This window comes from Tinamus guttatus, unplaced genomic scaffold, assembly GCF_059628265.1.
Source record: "Tinamus guttatus ecotype Peru unplaced genomic scaffold, ASM5962826v1 Tinamus_guttatus_pri_ptg000313l, whole genome shotgun sequence".
Lineage (NCBI taxonomy): Eukaryota > Metazoa > Chordata > Aves > Tinamiformes > Tinamidae > Tinamus > Tinamus guttatus.
In genome coordinates this window covers 164,601-182,616 of record NW_028288847.1, presented here as the reverse complement: position 1 = coordinate 182,616, position 18,016 = coordinate 164,601, and the positions used below count along the sequence as shown (strand labels likewise).

At 46.0% G+C, this 18,016-nt stretch overlaps 2 protein-coding genes across 2 annotated transcripts in view; one reads left to right on the top strand and one right to left on the bottom strand.

Annotated features, from left to right (window-relative positions):
* EPG5 (ectopic P-granules 5 autophagy tethering factor) overlaps window positions 1–4,399 on the top strand; it is a 45,098-nt gene extending 40,699 nt beyond the window's left edge. Inside the window, exons 42-44 of the mRNA XM_088528579.1 lie at window positions 1,175–1,390; window positions 2,270–2,384; window positions 3,873–4,399. Of these exons, the coding sequence (XP_088384705.1) occupies window positions 1,175–1,390; window positions 2,270–2,384; window positions 3,873–4,055 (514 nt within the window). The 3' untranslated portion in view covers window positions 4,056–4,399. The remainder of the gene's footprint in view (window positions 1–1,174; window positions 1,391–2,269; window positions 2,385–3,872) is intronic.
* Window positions 4,400–8,862: 4,463 nt separating this feature from the next.
* Window positions 8,863–17,268, bottom strand: SIGLEC15 (sialic acid binding Ig like lectin 15). The gene is made up of 5 exons (XM_088528582.1): window positions 17,180–17,268; window positions 13,926–14,309; window positions 11,312–11,671; window positions 10,142–10,172; window positions 8,863–8,941 (listed from the first exon to the last, which is right to left on the bottom strand). The coding sequence occupies exons 1-5, from the start codon at window positions 17,241–17,243 to the stop codon at window positions 8,863–8,865; spliced, it is 918 nt and encodes a 305-aa protein (XP_088384708.1). The 5' UTR covers window positions 17,244–17,268.
* Window positions 17,269–18,016: the final 748 nt, after the last annotated feature.

Genomic DNA, 18,016 nt, shown 5'->3' with positions numbered 1-18,016 from the left:
GAGGTGCTTGTTTTCAATGGCAGTCTGGATTTATGCGCAGTTAAGATTACTATAAACAAATCCTAAATCACTGTGGGATCCACTTTCCAGAATGTCCACTAGGTGGGATAGGATATATGCTAAATACTCAGTGTGATACTTTAAAGGTCTGGTGCTCATAGCTGTGCAAGGCAGAGTGTCAGCACTTCTGAACAAAATATGAATCTAGTCTATGTGGTTGAGTGCCTAAAATTAGAGGTCTGATTTCCTGTAAAGGTCAAAATACTTTATATGACAATACTTTATATGACAATACTTTATAATTACAATCTGTAACAATGGTATTTACAGGCTGCTGAAATTATTGCCAGAATTTAGAAAAATTGATGGATATATCTGTATTTTAATGCTAGTAATGCTCGTCTTTGCTGAGAGAAAATGTTTTAGGAAAATGCACATTCCACATGTTGCACATGCACAAAATGCACATTCTCACTGTGTTCTTGGAATTTCAAGCATACATTGGCTGATGCCGAAGCTTACAGTTGTAGTAACTTCATTGCAAAAGTGGGAGAAAGCAGCCAGTTTAAACCCTCAAGACTCGGGGAGCCTGGCCTGAGAGAAACAACTGGATAGAGCAATCTGAGCATGGTCTGATGCAGAGAACTTGTGCTGGTGTTGTATGTGGAAAACCTGAGTTCATTAACTGCAGCTGTTTGGGGAAGAATTAAAAATACCACAGGGGAACTTCACGTTGTGTTTTGCTCAGAAGCAGTTTTTGGCATTTCCTCTTCTAGATGAACTTATCAAAAATCTTAAGTTTTGCTGGAAATAAGAGCTAGTGCTTCCTAAGGTGTTTTAATGATAAGTAAAGGAAGTAGTAGAGGTCCAGCGTCATCTCTTTTAGTCCAAGTTCTAGATAGACTTAAATGCATTTAAGCCTGCAATATCATTAATTCTTAGATGTAAAACTTGAAAGCAAGTGTTATTCTTTGTCCTTTTAAAGGCTGTTAAAACCTGCTGACTGTTTTCTGCGTCAAGGTCATAACGATAGGAGTTGCAGCTGCACATTTGGGGGACTGATAAACTAAGGTGAACGGTCATTAATGTGTCACCTGAACTCGTCACAGGGCTAGTGGGGAGATGTGCAGTCATCTTAACCTGTACACTTCTGCCTTTCTTAATCTCTCCAAAGCTCAGCAAAGGAAGAGGCGAAGCTGTTCCTTTGGTGGCACAAAGCCCTGCAGCTCTCCCTGGTTCAGCTGGAGCAGGACGATGCCGTGCTGATGGAGTCTGTCCTCCGGACACTGCTCTCAATACAGGGCAGGCAGGGGCAGCTGGCTGAGGAGAGACTGACCTCTGGCATTCTTGGTGCTATTGGGCTGGGCAGGAGGTCTCCGTTGTCCCCCAGGTAAGGGTTTGGAGGTGCAGTGAGTTCGTTGAGTCTCTGTGAGTTGTCATGTTGCAAAAGCTGCAGCCTGGATCCAGGCTGTAGAGAGCAGTGCTGAAAGCTGCTCTGATTCAAGGCTGTTCCCAACTCTGTAATGGTACTTGGCCCCAAGCTGCAGTGAGTTGTAGCAACTGTAGTGAGTGTGATTTTTGGCTCAATTTCCATCTCTAAGTTTGTAGGCAGACTTTATTATAGGAAATTCCTCTTCTATCCTCTTCTGTAGAAGGCTGCTCCAGTTTGCATGGCAAGTGTTTCGTGTGATTATTGTGCACTCTGTCTTTTCCATCTTAATCTTGAGGTGTTGGAAAATGTTAGAGAGATGTTTAAACAATACATGCTTGTCGCTGTTTCCTTTCTAAAGAGATGGAGTAAACTTGGCTATGAGATGCTGAAGTGGAAAGAATGCCAAGGAGAAATACATAAATGCTTGTGGAACATGGTCCACATAGTATTTAACTTTCTAAAGACCTCCTGGGATGCAATCCTGGCATTGTTGAAATTACTTGGAAGTTTTATTGTTCCACTCATCCTTTGATTTTAGTCATGTGGAGGTCTCAAAGGCTGTCAAATGAGTGTTTCGGATTGACCTCAAGGCTGTAGCTAAGCTCAAGCAAAATGCAACATTTCATGTATGTGGTATCATACTATCCTCTAGTGAATATATGGATATACTATAGTGTATATATTATAGTATTCTTTTTCTTACATGCATTAAAAATAATCCTCTAAAGCATCTGCTGTGTTCCCATGCAAGAGATGTCTCACTGGATAGAACTTGTGGTTTGTGCTGTGGAGGACTTAAAAAGCTGACGTCCCTTCTTACCCTTTTCCCCGTGCCAGGTTCCGGGTGGTGGCCCGCAGCTTGTCCACCTTCCTCCTGGTGCAGATTCCTGCGGAGAATCAGGTCCGCCTGAAGGCCGGTTCGGAGCCCAGGCTGTCGCAGAAGGCCCAGCAGGTACCGTGTGCTGCCCAGCCTGAGCTCCCTGGGGCTGTGGGCACTGCACGTGTTGCAGCTTCCCGCTAAGTCCTCGTGTCAGCTTTTTGATTTTATCCAGCACGAGATACCCTCTGTGTTGTTGTCCTTCGGGTTTTTTGTTTGTTTGTTTTTGGTATGTTTTTGTTTTTTCTACTGCTTTGCATGTGGGACCAAACTCCAAATGTCGGAAGTAGTTTGTTGCTCTCAGTTGTCTCCTCGAGGGGAGGAGTGTATCACAAATTCACACAGCATTTGCTGTTCTTCAAAATGCCACCTTGGAAGCTGCCAGATCCAGGGGCAGGTGCAGTGTAGGCCTGGTGGTGGTTTGAGTTTTTAATGGACTTTGCTGTTGGATCTCACCATGGTCTGAGGTCTGCTGTGGATACTGGATATGTACATACCAATTCATTTGTAGTATGACATAAAAATGTGATAGCTTGAAACCACTTCAAGTGGAATCTGGACTTCTGTGGTTTACTTGATCTTTGTCATGGACTTGGGTTTTCTCAGATGGGTGGTAACTTGTTGGACTGTGATGGGAGGATTGTGTGTCTCAGCTCTAGGCTGCAGTCACCCTAAGCTGACGCCAGGTAAATCTGTTCACACAAACTTCTGCATGAATGTGTACGCATTGTTTTCTAATCTTAGACTGAAAAAAAAATACAATTTTAGGTCATTTCATGTCCATAAACACCAAGTTCTGAAACTTTGGAGCATAACAAAAGGTAGAAGGGATTAAAATAAAAATAATAATGTTGTCATCGTTCTGCTTTTCAGGACTCTCTGTAGGCCATAGTCACACTTGGACAATATTCACACTAATATTTGCTTACCTGAAGATAGGGTAGGGCTTAAAAGCCCTATGACTAATAAATGTTCCTTTTCCAGTGTGCATGCCATTCATGTTGTTATTTCAGTATAAAATAAGAATGTGCACAAGAGTAGGAAGGAGGAGTGGACTAGAAATGCAAACACAGTAATTTGTTTGGTAGGGCTTGTTTCTGTTCTTTGAGAAATGAACAAAATTTAGGATACAAACAAATAGGATATATTCCAATATCCATTTTAGGTGGCAGTGCTATCATAATATATTTATTTTTAGTGAAAGTTAAAGATGTCCATAAGATGTTGCTATATTTTGGTGTGTATTTTGATTTGCACTAAGACCACGTCTTCATTGCATGACATAAATACATGTCAAAATATGTCAAATCTAAGTCGTGGAGTCACAGCAAGACTTAAAGTATCTGTTATGTTGATCTCAAAGGAACAAATTGGGGTATATGAGGTGGTTTGAAGTGGCCTTGTGTGATCATATTGGTATAAATGCTGGTTATGGAGGGCTCTGTGCTCTCTAGCAGATGAGGATCTTCCAAGGGCATGGTGGCTCTGCAGCTGCCTTCTCACACCTGCAAAACATGTGGACCAAAGCCCATGTAGCTAACAGCATTTTTTGTGTGTCTATAGGCACTGAATGCTCTCGAGTCTATGTCGTCAAACAAACAGTACATGGATTATCAGGAGCAGCTCTCCCAGGCTTCTCAGTTCATCAGGCATCCGGAACACTGTCTTCGAGATGGCAATAACCTCTTGGCTCTCCTTGTTAACACCCTGTACCCAGAAGTGCATTATCTGGACAGCATACGGTAGCAGAATGGGTGCCAACATCGTCACGCAGCGTTGGATTGCTCTGGTTTACATTCGAAGCTGTTTTTGTTGCACAAGTAACTTGGACCTGCAGATTTCCACTTGAAATAAGTCAGAGGTGTGAGTGAGAACTGCACACTGGCAAGTTGTATCCTTTCTTTTCTTTAAAGCACTTATGATCTGTAGGCCTGTGGAATTGCTCAGTTTTTGTCTACTGAAAAGACTTGATTATCCTCCTGTGCATGATACATGTAAGAGAGGAGGGCACCGGAGAATAGGCACCCAAATCATGAGGCAGCAAAGATCATCCCTGATTCTTGTCGCGTCTTAAGTTTTTGCTTTGTGCCTTTCCATTTTCCAATGTGTCATCACTTGAGCCAGTGCAAACTGGATGGGGATCTTCTGTGAAATAGCTTTTTGACCTCTAAACCTTAAGTTATTGTCTGCTCGGAGACTTGCAAACTTGTATTTGGGAAAATAGTATTAAAAATATGAATTCTAAAACTTAGTGAGTTTGCTTCCATGTTGCTTAATTGAATGCAAGTCGTTTCTGTCCATGTTGTTTTGGAGACAGATAAAGTCTAGAAGGTAATTTTCAGGATTCCTCAGTGTGTGGGAGGGAAACAGGCAACTATGTGTTCATGTTAAGTAAGTACTGGCTTAATTCTGAGAGTCTGGTTGTTTAGGACATAGGGGCTTATCAAGCAGACACCTCTTGAATTCTATTCTTTTATTCTTAGCTGGGTGTGATGTAACAGGGTTTGAGATGACACTGTGAAAAGCTGTTTACCTTGTGTTAAATTTGATGATTACTCGTTAAAACCTTATTATGAAAGCATGAGTAATAAGCCTGCCAATCTGTTGTTGCAGTGCAAAGACCACTGTTTTTGTTGCCTTGTCTGGTTGCAAGATGCCCCTGTCTTTAGGGAAGGCAGCAGGTGAGTTTCCCAAGTTACTCACATAATTCTGGCCATTTTCTCCCTGATCTATTCCAGGGGGCCCAGGTCCCAGCCTGTGCACCTATGCAGAGGAACAGGGACAGCTTTTCTGTCTTGTGCCTTTCTGTTTAGAACATGGTTACGCATTAAACTTTAGTTTTGGTCACTAGTGGGAAGAAATGTGCTCCCTACTGTGTGTTCCATAGCGTGTCGCTGTGAAGGATTTACACTTACCTGGGATTTCAGTGCTGGAGAAGAAGCCCCCTCTCTTCTCCTGACAGATCTGCTAACTCTACCAGCTGGGTCATTCGATCACCTTCATCTGGTCTTACAGTTCTTTGCTCTATCCGTGAGCCTACACGTTTATGTACATCCCTCTGTATATTAACCAGACATCCATGCAGCATGGTTTGTAACAGACTCTTTTGGAAAATTCACAACTGGAAGGAAGTTTTGTTGCTTTCTTTTCTTTTTTCTTTTCCCAGAAACAGAAAAGCACTGGTTTTACTAGATTCGATGTTATCGGTCGATTGTGTAAGAAATGTGAAAAAACCAGCCAGAAATATATGTATGGCATGCACTTTTAAAAAGATATTGTTTCAGCTGTTGAGTTTTTACAAATGATGTATTTATAACATGCTCTGTCTGCAAAGACCATGCAAAATAAACTTGAAAAATGATGTAATTCCTGACCAATACTGTGATGTTCTCAGCTTGATCGAAGAGTCCCAACCAGGTAATACATCTTTGTTCTTGGAAATAAAAGTGTGGGGGAAATGCCAGAGAGTTGATAGAGATTTAGGGAGTCTTCTCCTTGAAATGCAGGAGTTAAATCCTTGCTCTGCTTCTGTTCATTCTGTACACAACACAACAGGAGAAAGCTCAGCTGTGAAATGGAAGAAATGCTTCTCTGTCTTAGGAAAATTCCACAGACCTTTTTGGAGTTCTTAGTGTCATCCTTTCCTCCTGTTTCCTGTAGTTACACTCTGAGGGTGCACGTACACCCCATCCCCAAAAAGCTGTGTGAGAAAAGATGCGGTGAATAGCATCTGATGGTACCTATTTGTTGCTCTGCCTGCAATGCAGCCTAGATGCTGACTTCTGAGTCATTAATGTTAGGTGAAATCCTGCTCTTTGTCTCTCTACAGTGTTTTCAAGTCTCTACAAACCTGTTTTTTGTATGACTGTCTGTACAGCATGATGGTTATTGCCTTCCCATAGTTATTGCGGTGTTTGAAGTCATCCAAAGGGCATGGTGTTGATGGGGTCTTGTTTTCAGGCTGCTCTTGATGGTGGAAGCTCAGACAACTGCAGTTTTTCCTCAGAGAACTGCTCATTATGGGCTGCAAACAAAAAGATTTGCCAGAATTGCTTGGTGAAGGTTATTTTCATTCAAGCTGCTCTGTGTTATACATAATGTGCTAAAGAGATCCATGTGCTCTCTCCATTTCTCTTAGATTGATTTCATTTTGCATAGGCAGGAAAGAAGAATGCAAATCCGCCTATTACACCAAGCACTTGTTCTTGTCCCAAAATCAAATCTTAAAACAGTATTTTCTGACAGAGGTAGGGAATCAACCCCGTTGTGTTAAATACTTGATAAAAGCTGGACAAAATACAGCTGCTGTATTGCATCCCTTAAAACCAAGACCTTGGTCTGTCTAATTCTAACTTGCAGCATTGCTTTTTTTTTTTTTTTTTTCCCGATATGTTAAATGTGATTGGGTAATCTCAGAGGAAAGGCTGAGTTTTGGGTTGTTCTTGCAGCTTTCAGCAGATGATGATGAAATCCGAATAACAACTGCTTAATACAAATACACCTTTTGAATAATTTGTGGAATTTAGAGAGTGAATATATGTGGCTTCTGCGGTGTTTGTCTCTGCCAGTACTAATTGCAATTGAGTGAACTGTTAACCGGAGGATTGCAGCTTAAATATTTATTAGAAAAACAGGTCACACAGGGCAATGGACATAACAGTTCAAAGTGGCATTAACTTAAGATAATGCTGGGGAGTGGAAAATGAATGCCTGAAGAGCAAGTGTGAAATATGTACAGAATCACATTGGTCTTTCACGTGCACATGTCCTCTGGAGTGTCCCACAGGGAGCACAGCGTGGTGGTGATGGGCATTTGTGTCACCTGAGACCATTTCTGGAAGCTCAGCTGATTTGTGGAGCAACAGCATATCCTCCCAAGTCCTGACTATGGCTTATACATGTGTGTATATGAAAAAACTGCAGGAAAAAGAGAAATTGGGACACTTAACTGTTAGGCAAAGCAAAGTCAGTGTGGGAAGGTCGCTTTCTTTCCCTTCACGTTCTTCTGAAATAGCCTCCTTTTCCAAAGCATCTTGTTGGGCATCCCAGTTCTTCCCATTTGCTGCACTATTGTGTGCTGCACTCAGGGCCAAGTAAGCAGAAGTTGAACAACGTTGATCCATGAGTTTCCTCACAGATTTGAATTACTGCAGATGATGTTACACACTGGCAGCACCTATGAATGTAGCATGCTGACACCGTGCAGATGTTCAGGTCCCGTTTTATGCTGTTTTGTGACTCTTCTTCCTCTTCCATCTCTTCTATTTTCATTAAACCTCTCTCACCCCTGCCAGGCTTACAAACTAGGGTTTAAAAGCTAGATTATCTTCTTGTACTGATTTTCCTTTTTATATTGGGCTGTTATCTTGTTACTCATTTACAGCTATGTGCTCTGGTTTAACAGCATAGGTGTTACAAGGAGGTAAAATTTAAAATAAGAGCTCTCAGTACCAGCCCTTTGGTGTCCAGGGTCTTGGTTGTGACTCTTTGGCTACAGGCCTCCCTGACTGGTTGAGTTGCTTCAGGTGAGAGAGAACTGGTGAAACACAAGTGTGATTTACACTATAAAGACAACCTGCACCCCATATTGCTGCAAGGGTCACCCAGAAACACAACTGTAACCACAATGGTGAGATAAGGAAGAGGGGCTGCAGCTCAGAAGCGTTTAAGGGATATGTTGTTGGGGCTTAAAGGAGTTTCTTCACATAATGGATAAGCCACTTAGAAATTACCTTACCTAAAAAGAAAAAAAATTGCTTAATTGTAAAGTATTTTGAGATTTCCTGGGGGAGAACTGATTATTTTTCGTAGCAGAGCTATTCATAGAGTTTGTTTTGTTGCTGCGTTGCTATGATTTCTATGTGTAAGTCCTGAGGTTAAGCTGGTGTGTGCACGCGCTCTTATGTACCTGTTGTGGTACTACTATCAAGGCTTACAAGTAAATCTACACTATAGATCACCTTTGAGTTTGCTGTTCTCAGATGTCAGCTTTCTGAATTTTTATTTAGTTAGTTAGTTCTGTTTTTATTTTGCTTGGGCCTCTCTTGAAAGTAAAGATGTCTTTTAAAGTTTCAGATAAATTCTTTTAGAAGCTAAGGAATTAAAAAAAAAAAACGCTCAAGAAATTGCAAGAATTTTTTTTTTCCACCTCTGTTATTTTAAGAAGCAGAATGGGCCTGTTGCTGGCTCTAAGTTCTGTATGGTTTTGACTGGTTTTAAAGTAACTAGTTTTGAAGTAACTCAGGGAAAAAAGTCTGTAGCCAAACAATGGGAGGAAATGGTAGACTCCCATCTGCTTGTTGAACACTGTCTGATGCAGCTTGAAAACTACAGATTGACTGGACATCTTGGGTAGATCCTCTTCCACTCTTCCAGCTCCATCCTTCTCCTTATCCATCCTCCCTTAGGCGGCTTCTCTTGCCCACAGGTCGCAGCCAGGAGGAGGACGTTGCCCCCGGGAGGCCTGGTTGACCTTCCACGCGGCGCTCGACGCAGTCTGGTGCTCGGGGAGTCCCCTCGGTGCAGGAGCGCCGCGGGCGCAGGGAGCGGGTCCCTAGGCGCGCGCGGGCACGGCCGGGCCGCTGCGCTGCCCGCGGTCCAGGTTCTCGTAGGTGGAGTCCTGCGCCTGCGCCCTGGAAGGATCATGGAATCACAGAATGCTTAAGGTTGGAAGGGACCTCTAGGGATCATCTAGTCCAACCCCCTGCACACGCAGGGACACCTAGAGCACGTGGCACAGGACTGCGTCCAAGTGGGTTTGAAGATCTCCAGAGAAGGAGACTCCACAACCTCTCTGGGCAGCCTGTGCCAGTGCTCTGACACTGTCAAAAAAATTTTCCTTAAGTTCCTGTGGAACTTTTGGTGCTTCAGTTTGTGGCCATTACCTCTAGTCGTGTCAGTGGCCACCAGTGAAAAGAGACCAGCACCATCCTCCTCACTGCCTCCCTTGAGGTACTTCTAGACGCTGATCAGATCCCCTCTCAGCCTTCTCTTCTCCAGGCTGAACAGGCCCAGCTCCCTCAGCCTCTCCTCATAGGGCAGATGTCCCAGGCCCCTGATCATCCTTGTGGCCCTGCGCTGGACTCTCTCCAGCAGCTCCACATCCCTCTTGTACTGTGGGGCCCAGAACTGGACAGACGCTGGTGAGGCCACCGCACGTTTCTGGCGGCGTCTGCCTTCCTATGTGGCTTTAGCTAATAGGGAAGGAGCTTCGTAACGCGTGACCCTAGTATTCGTGGATGTGGATCCTCTCTTCTACAGCGGGCAGTCTTTCAGTATCTGGTTTACAGCTAGTCTTTGGAGTCCTAAAGGATGCAGAAGGGTCCGCAACACTCTTAGGGTGAACTATCACTGCTCTTCTGCTGTTTTGGGGGATAAGGATGGTTATGACCCATCTTCCCCACTTCAGGAGTAGTATTAAGGATCTTCTAATGTATATGCTGAGCACAGAGCATCTTGGCTTTTAAGCTTTCATCTCTGTTGAGATACAAATACATGGTGCTGTAGTCAAGGGTGTAACGTAGTGACCCCATCCCACTGGTTCAGGCACCCATGTCCCACCTGGACTCTGCTAGTGCCTCCCAGCTGCTGCTCAAGTTGCTCATTCTCAAAGCACATCCTCAGATCAGTGGGTCATTTGTCACCTGTACCCAAGCTCAGGCCACAGTGTCTCACAGGGGGACCCTTGGCCAGCAGCCCAACCCTGTCCTTGACCCAGGAACCTGCTGCCAGGCAAGAAGGCTGGTGCCAAGAGCAAGGACAAGTGTGTTTCTCTCCTGAGCCATCTCCAGCTTCCTCCTGGATGCCACTAATTAAACGCAGGATGTTCTTACCGGGCCAGGCTGGTTGGGGTAGTGAAGGGACCTGTTAATGGAGAAGGAAGATGCGAGTCAGCAGGGTGGCCAGAGAGGGCTGCAAAGCTGCTATTTACTACATCATAGTTATAAAATGCTAGTGAAGGGGGGAAGAAAAGTATTAGTAGTTCCATGGTTACCCTTCAGGAGGGTAGAAACTGGGCATCTGAATATAAGGAGCAAAGTATTTCTGGCTGTTCTCTCTCCTACAGTTCAAGGCAAGCAGCAGCTCTCAGAGTTATTGCCCTCAGATTGTTTTTACACCAGTGGCATCATGTTTCTTCTGGCCAGAGCCCCAGATCCAGGGACTCCTCCTGCCCCAATGCTCACTGCACAGCAGTGATGATGCCCCAGGTGCAGAAGTCAGGAGCTTGGGGGGTTCTTGGCTGTAGCTTTCCTCTGTAACCTTTGGGAGGTCTCTCAGTTTGCTCTGTGAGCTGTTTCTTATCTCTTACAATTAAACGTTTCCCTGCTCTCGTGTCCTTGACACCCTGGGAACTTGATATTTCACTGATGATTGTGAAGCACTCGGATATTGAGGCCCTGGGGACTGAGATGGGCAGCCTGTGCAATGAGGAACTTGACCCTGGGATCAGGGCATTTTGAGGGATGCAGTGGAGGTAAATCCTGCCCAAGACTGAATGGAAAGAGTTGGTAATTAGTCCACACACACACACGTATATATATGTATAGACATATGTATATACACACACGTGTGTGTGTGTAGACAGTGGCTTTTCAACTAATTGCATGTGTTTTACTTCATTGACCTTTCTTCTCAGGCCCAGGGAAACCCCCGTCCACCCTGTCTTTTCCAAAAGACGACCTCGCTTCTGCGGGCTGTGACCAGGAGTTTCCTTTCCCTTGTTCTTGGGCTTCCGCTTCCAGACACCACCTTCCTGTTAAACACTGTCTAATACAGCTTGAAAACTACAGATTGGCTGGGCATCTTAGGTAGATCCTCTTCTACTCTTCCAGCTCCATCCTTTTCCTTATCCATCCTCCCTGTGGTGGCTGCTCTTGCCCCATTTCCTAAGCAAGAAAATAATCACAAAAAAATGTCCTGCCTCATTTTATCTGCTGTGTCACTTTGCTCATTACAGGTCAGAGGGATGAAGACTACCCAAGGAAAGAGCAAGGGATACATACCTCCTCTCCAGAACACAGTGAAGCCCACGAGCGCCAGCAAAACAAGTACTTTAATTCCCAGCGGCACAAAAATGAGGATCAGGAGCAGGTCGCTGTTGGCCGCTTTGAATTTGTAGAAGTAGACGGCCCCCTCGGCCCGGCCGTGGCTGTTGACGGCGGTGCAGGTGTATTTGCCGTCCTGCGCCAGGTGCTGGAGCTCCTTGGTGACCTGGTGGCTCCCGCTGGGGACGGCGGCGCGGCTGCCGTCCAGGGGCCCGCTCCACGTGAGCGCCGGCGCCGGCTCCCCCTCGGCCGTGCAGCGCGCCGTGAAGGAGCGGCCGCCGCCGGCGCTCACCGTGATGTTGGTGATCCTGGGGGCGGCTGCAGCGACAGAAGGCGCGTTAGCGGACGTCGCTTTTGGGGACGGGCTCTTCTCTGCGGTGGCCGGTGACAGGACAAGGGGTAACGGGGACAAGCTGAACCCCAGGCAGTTCCACCTCCATGTGAGGAAGAACTTCTTTGGTGTGAGGGTGCCAGAGCCCTGGCACAGGCTGCCCAGAGAGGCTGTGGAGGCTCCTTCTCTGGAGATCTTCAAACCCGCCTGGATGCCACCCTGTGCCCCTGCTCTGGGTGTCCCTGCTGGAGCAGGGGGTTGGACTGGATGGTCTATAGAGGCCCCTTCCAACCTCAACCATTCGGGGATTCTGTGATTTGTGCCAAGTTTTTGGGCACACGAGACACTGTGTGTCCTAGCAGGGTGTCAGTGGCATTTGCATTTCATTTCCTTTCACCTTCCACCTTCACTTCCCCCCCCCCCCCCAGTTTTTTCTCTGTGCATGTGTGGGTGCAACAAGTGTTGCCTCCTTATCACTTCTTGTGCAGGTTACTGAGCTTCAGCCCATGTCACCCTGGTGGGATGGGATGAGGCAGAGGCCCTGTGCTACAGCAGGGCAGCCATCCTTGAAGAATGGCAGTTTTCTATGGTTTTACCATAAATTACAACCCAGTGACATCTGAGAGAGGTCTGAGGAGTTATTGCCAGGACACTTCCTTTCCACCCTCAGGCATAGTCAGTATTTGCTGTTTCACTTGGTCCTTGTAGGGAGCACCTGACAGGGGCTTAGCTCCCTGGTCACTTTGGGATAGCGTGTTGATACCAAGATAGGGCTGTTCATTGCATATCCTGTACTTGCAGGGTATGAAATGGTGTGGCTGAGTGATCAGGGGTGAAGAATGCATGAAGGAAGCAAAATGTGTAAGGAGGTACTGTTAAAAAATGTAACGGTTGGTCTAATCTCATGGACTTCTACTTTCAGGCAGCCTGTAGAAGATCAAATCTCCTGCCCTGTGTTAGGGTTAGCCAAGGAGCTGCTCTAGATGAAAGGAGAGCCTCAAATATCCAGAAGTTCCTGGGAAGTAACTTAGCTCATCCTTGTGCCTTGCCTGGACACCTGCAGTGCACAACGGGTAGTTTCCCTTCACAAGCAAAACTCATGCAACACACAGTATCCCTGCACGCTTGATTAAGGTCTGAGCCTGTCCCTGAGGCCACGTGTGTCTCCTGACACTCTCTACATCTGCAAGCACCCCCTCAGATACAGCATTAGAGTTTTCCTGAGCTGGAGTCTCCTTAGATTTGAATGGAGCCCAGGGCAGCCTGTGGCATGGGAGCCCTGGAGGTGCCTGCGAGGGAAGGCAGCCGAGGGGCGCAGAGGAGCTGTGATCTGCGCTGGAAATTCACCCCCTGCTCGCTCTGCTGTGTCTCTGCTATGCTGAGCAGCTCTGAAGGAAGGTGTATTTTTTCCAGCCAGATTATCAGCTGAAGAAGAACAAGCTGTCCCGCTGCATCAGCGAGCCCTCATGCTGTGTGTCTGCACTGCAGACATCGTATGGGCTTCAGCAGGAGCAGTGCCATCCTAGCAGGGATGGGGTGAAGCTCTGAAATGGAGTTTATGGCATTGGGCTGATGTGTTTCCCTCCCTCCTAGTGTGTTTAGGCTCCTCGGGAAGGAGTGACTCCTTGTGTGTCCATCACATCCATCTAACAGCTCTTGCAGTGGGTCCTGAACTCATCTGGGGTTCAGATGTCCCTCCTCTAGCTTCTCTTTTTCCCGTCACCAAGGGAAGGGTGTTGCACCTTGTGCGACTGTGTCTAGCTGTCCACCAAAGTTGCTTTCCCTTGTCCCTGTTGCACCTGTGGTTTCTAAAGGGTCTCTAGCCAGGTTTGGAGAGGCTGGGGCTAGCCCCTTTCCAGGGGGACAATATTAAGTGTATTTAGCTACAAGTACCTGAGGCAGCTTGAGATGCTGCTTTCACACAAACGTGAGGAGGATGCCTGGGGCTTACCCTTACCCCTGGCATGCAGAGTCTGGCTATTTCCTTACCACAGTTTCAGCTCTGTTTTGTTCCTATTCCCCTCCTCATGTTCTGCCTCTCACCTCATTGCTGGAAGGCTTTAGAAGGCAAAGTCTATACCCAGCCCAGTTGATGTAAAATCTCCCCCAGGGTTGACCAGCATTAGAAAAACCAGCCCTTTGGAAGCACATCTCAGGGGAACATCTGTTGTCATTGGCCTGCTTGGTCTTACTGATTTCCTCATCTTTTTGGCTTCGCAGTGGGGTGAGTTTGCCTCTTACCTATTATATGGAGCTTTAACCCATTCCTGCTTTCGTATTTGTCGTGGATGTCTCCAGAGAGCTCCACGCGGCAGAAATACCTCTCGCTGTCGCTCCAGGTCAGGTTGTCGATCCTGATGGTGAGATCCTTGTGCCGCGGGTTGCCGAGCAGCTTGTACTTGTTTTTGTAGCTGACAGCCGTCTTGCAGAGCTCTCCGGCGCCTTGGGTGACGCACTTGAACACGACCGTCCCGTTGTAGGGCTCCCTGATCCTCCAGATGGCCGTGAGGGTCCGGTCGATGGTTTTGTAGGGGTGCGTGAAGGTGCAGGGCAGAACAGCCGTCTTCCCGAATTCACCAGTAACGTCAGATGGGACCTGAACGGACCAGCCGCTGGTCGACAGGCCTGGAAGCAAAAAGAAGCAGTTTAGGTGGGTTTACCTGGAGCCTTGCGCTGCTGGAGGGGGAGTTTGGGATCCTCTCTGCGTTTGCTCTGTTCTCAGCCATCAGACAGGCCTTGGTGGGCCCTTTGCTGGCTGATGTTGGTGCTGAGGGCTTGCAGGGCATTGAACAGCCAGTTCTGTGCTGTACTTAGCTACTGGTTGGACTAAGGGGGCTGTCTCTCCAGCTTGTGTTGGAAGTAGTTTGTTGTCTGAGCTGGCATCTTGCTTTTCAAGTGAACAGCAGCAACTTAAATTGTGGTAATGCAGTCTTCTGCAGGCACCAGCTGTTACTTTTATGCACTTGAAAGCAAGGAATTAAAAAAAAAGAAGATAATTGACTGTGTCTAGAAGCCCAGTGGTTGTCAGCAGTGCAATACAGTAAGTTAGCAGCCCTGTATTTGAGCCTCCAGCGACATTCCCGTGTTGTAGGATTTGTTGTGCAAGTCGGTTGTTGCAATAATTTCTGGAGAAGGTTGTGATGTCTGATATTTCTAATGCTCTCATCATACAGTCACATCTTATTTGTAAGATACGGGAAGACCTAAATACTGACTCAGGAGATACTCATCTTGTCAAGGCTGCTGTGAATAGGCAAGTTCCCTATATCTCATCCCATGTGACATGTAGGAGGAAGGGAGCCCGTGTTACCAGAGCAGGTTATCATCATATGGACCCTAGCTGCCAGTCACTTCCCAGAAAGGCCTTGCCCTTTTGTCCCAACAGGGAAAACACTGAGTTTTCCAGATTGTATGTTGCATAGAGCTGGAATTTTGCTCTCCGGGCCAAATCTGGCTACTGGGAATCCTCACACAGTTGGGGAGTTGAGCCTTATTGCTGCCAGACTCAGTTTTACCATTTTTATCTGATGATAAAAGTAGATTTCACTTGAATCAGTGCACCCCACCCTTAATGCAAATATCCCTAAATTTCTCATCGCGCTTCCATCCACCAGTAACCACAAGGATTCACAAACATCACCTGCAGGAAGCCCTCACCTTTCTACATAGATACACATATCTACAGACTGTGTTGGTAGTTATAAACACCTGCTGCACCACACTGTGGCATCAGGAACATGTTTGGCTGCATTTGTATTTTCTAAAGCTTCCCTGATGGCTTCATCAAATCGGCAGCTTTCTCAGTAGCTGTGATGAGAACGCTTGGGAAAAATGCAGTGGCCACTCAGTAAATAATTGCTCCAATCCCTGGCCTGGCTGACTTCCCCTGTGATTTGTAGGCATTTAGCTGTCACATTAATCACTGCAAATATATTTGAAGATAAGGGCAATTCCTTATTATATATACGCTCCACAACATTTGGCAAATTCCTCCATGACTCTGCAGCTAGTATTAATTTACTGTGGGGTTTACAGTAGATAGAGGCCAGTATAGGACCAATTAAGTTATTTATCTGGAATTGGTGGCAAGCCAGTATTTTAACCGCTGGAATCTGGAATGGGGCTGCCTGGTCATTTGCTAAAACAATATAGTTGCCTTTTGCAGCCTGGCTAGTCTAACCTAGCAGGCTACATGGCCATGGGAACCCCATGGAGCTCATGGGGGACACTAGGAACTGTCAGTAAATATGCAGAATGCTATTGCTTTTCCAGTTTCTTTCGTGTTCTGTATTTTGACACTACAGAATTAGCCCTTTTCCCTATTGATCAGCTGTCTGACTTCTTTTGGATCTTCGAATCCTGCTGTTGCTCTGAGGGTTTCTCTGATCAGAGGCAGACTGGTGAGCACAGGGAATGCAGGGCTTACATCTCACTGTTCCCATTCCTGCCACTCTTGGCAGTGAGATGTGGCCAACAGTGGCTGCTTGGCCATGGCCTGAATACTTCATTTGAGATCTCAAGTGTGTCAGTGTAACCCCTTAGCTCTGGAGGGCTGCAAGTCATGTATTTTTCAGTACGTAATTTGCTTTCCTCTATCACCCTTCTGGTATGCACTTCCTTTTTTACTATTTAATTTTAAGCAAAGAGCATTTTATTAGCACATAAACATCCTTTCGCCTGCCGTAAGAGAAATAATGTTAAAAATTGCTTCTAATGTCTTCAGCTACATGCATATCTATAGAAACACTGTCTGCCTGAAGACCTCAAATTATGAATGGAGGGAATTGTCAGCGTCTAGTTGTAATTTCCTTGTCAAACTTTTGTTGCAAAGCTTTGACATGATGGGTCTGCCATGGCTTCCTTGTGCCATTTGTTTAGCCTGGGTTTGTTCCTGGTATTGAAGGCCTCATAAGGAGCAGAAATTCATGGGCAAATAGGAGAACACCAGGTATCAAGGTAACCCATGAAAGAGGCTGTCAGGTAAATGCACCTGCTAGTTGTCAGCGGAAGGATTTGAGGTCACAAACCATGGCAGAAAGACCAAGAGCTGGAGACTAACATGGACACTGTTTGGCAGTATTCTTAACCAAATCCAAAAGATTTTAATGGCATTCAAGAACATACTTAAACATGATCTTAAATACTTGGCTATACTGGGCAAACTTCATAGATTGCAAAATAAGGAGGTCAAACAGCGTTCCCAGATGATGGTCAAAATGCTGCACCCAATTGAAAGAAGAAAGTTAGATGAAGATGAATTCCCTCCACATTTTAAGAAAGGAAATAAACTAAAAACTTCTGTGATAACTGTGGAGTCAAACTTCAGGTTTTCAAGGATTGTCACAAGCGTCTGGAATGAGGATCCTTTTTAGCAGCATGATGGATTGGACAATTCTTAGAGAACTAGTTGTACCAGGCAATTCCACTGGCACTTTGAGTAGAGCGAGAAGAAAAGTTGTTATTAGGCAGGGAATTGTAGCAAGTTCAGAACTCACCCTTCTTGAAGATACAAAGGAGGCACAGAAGAAAGAAACGAAACCTTTTCATGCTGCTTGACATTCCCCACAGAGATGTATGAGCAAACCAGAGCTCTCTGCTACATCTGAGCTACCGATTTCTCAGTCGAAAAAGCTTTTTTCCAGGAATGGAAGAAGCTAATTTTTTTTTTCCCCTCTATTTGGAGGGAATGAGTTGTCTGGCTGAGCTGGGCCTGGATTCAGATATTAATAGTTTTGTGGTCAGTCATGTGCAAAATAGAAGGGAGGGAATCGGAGTGTTACCACTTTCCAGCCCGAGGAGGAGGAGCGGGAGGGGAGCTGCAGAATGGGGCTGTGAACTCCCGCTCCGTGTGTGATGGGGCAAAAGGGACCAAGTCTCGGGTGCTACAAAATGCCTCATGGGGATGGAGTTCTGCTGGAGAAGGTCAGCACTGTCCTTGCTTGAGGCTTCTTACATCCAGACTCTGCAGGTCGGCTGTTCTCTACCCCTGGTGCTTCCTGGACACTGTTGTCCCTAGCTATAAAACACCTTTGACAACTACTATGGCCCAGACTGTTGTCTGAGATCGTCTTGGAAATGATGTGGTCACTTCTCATCACGAGCATCTCTCCTCTGCTGTCAGTGAGAAACATGTCCTGCAAGGCGCAACATATTTGTGGAGTAAATTTTGCTGGGCTCTTTCTGTGTCTGTGCTGTCCCGTGTTTATTCCAGTGATTTTGGTCCTTGCGTTTCTATTTCCAATCAGATCTTCTAGCCATCTGTCCAGAAGATACCTGCTTTCTGTAAGCCTGGGTGGGAACTGCACACTGCTGCACCGCTTTCTGGAGTACAC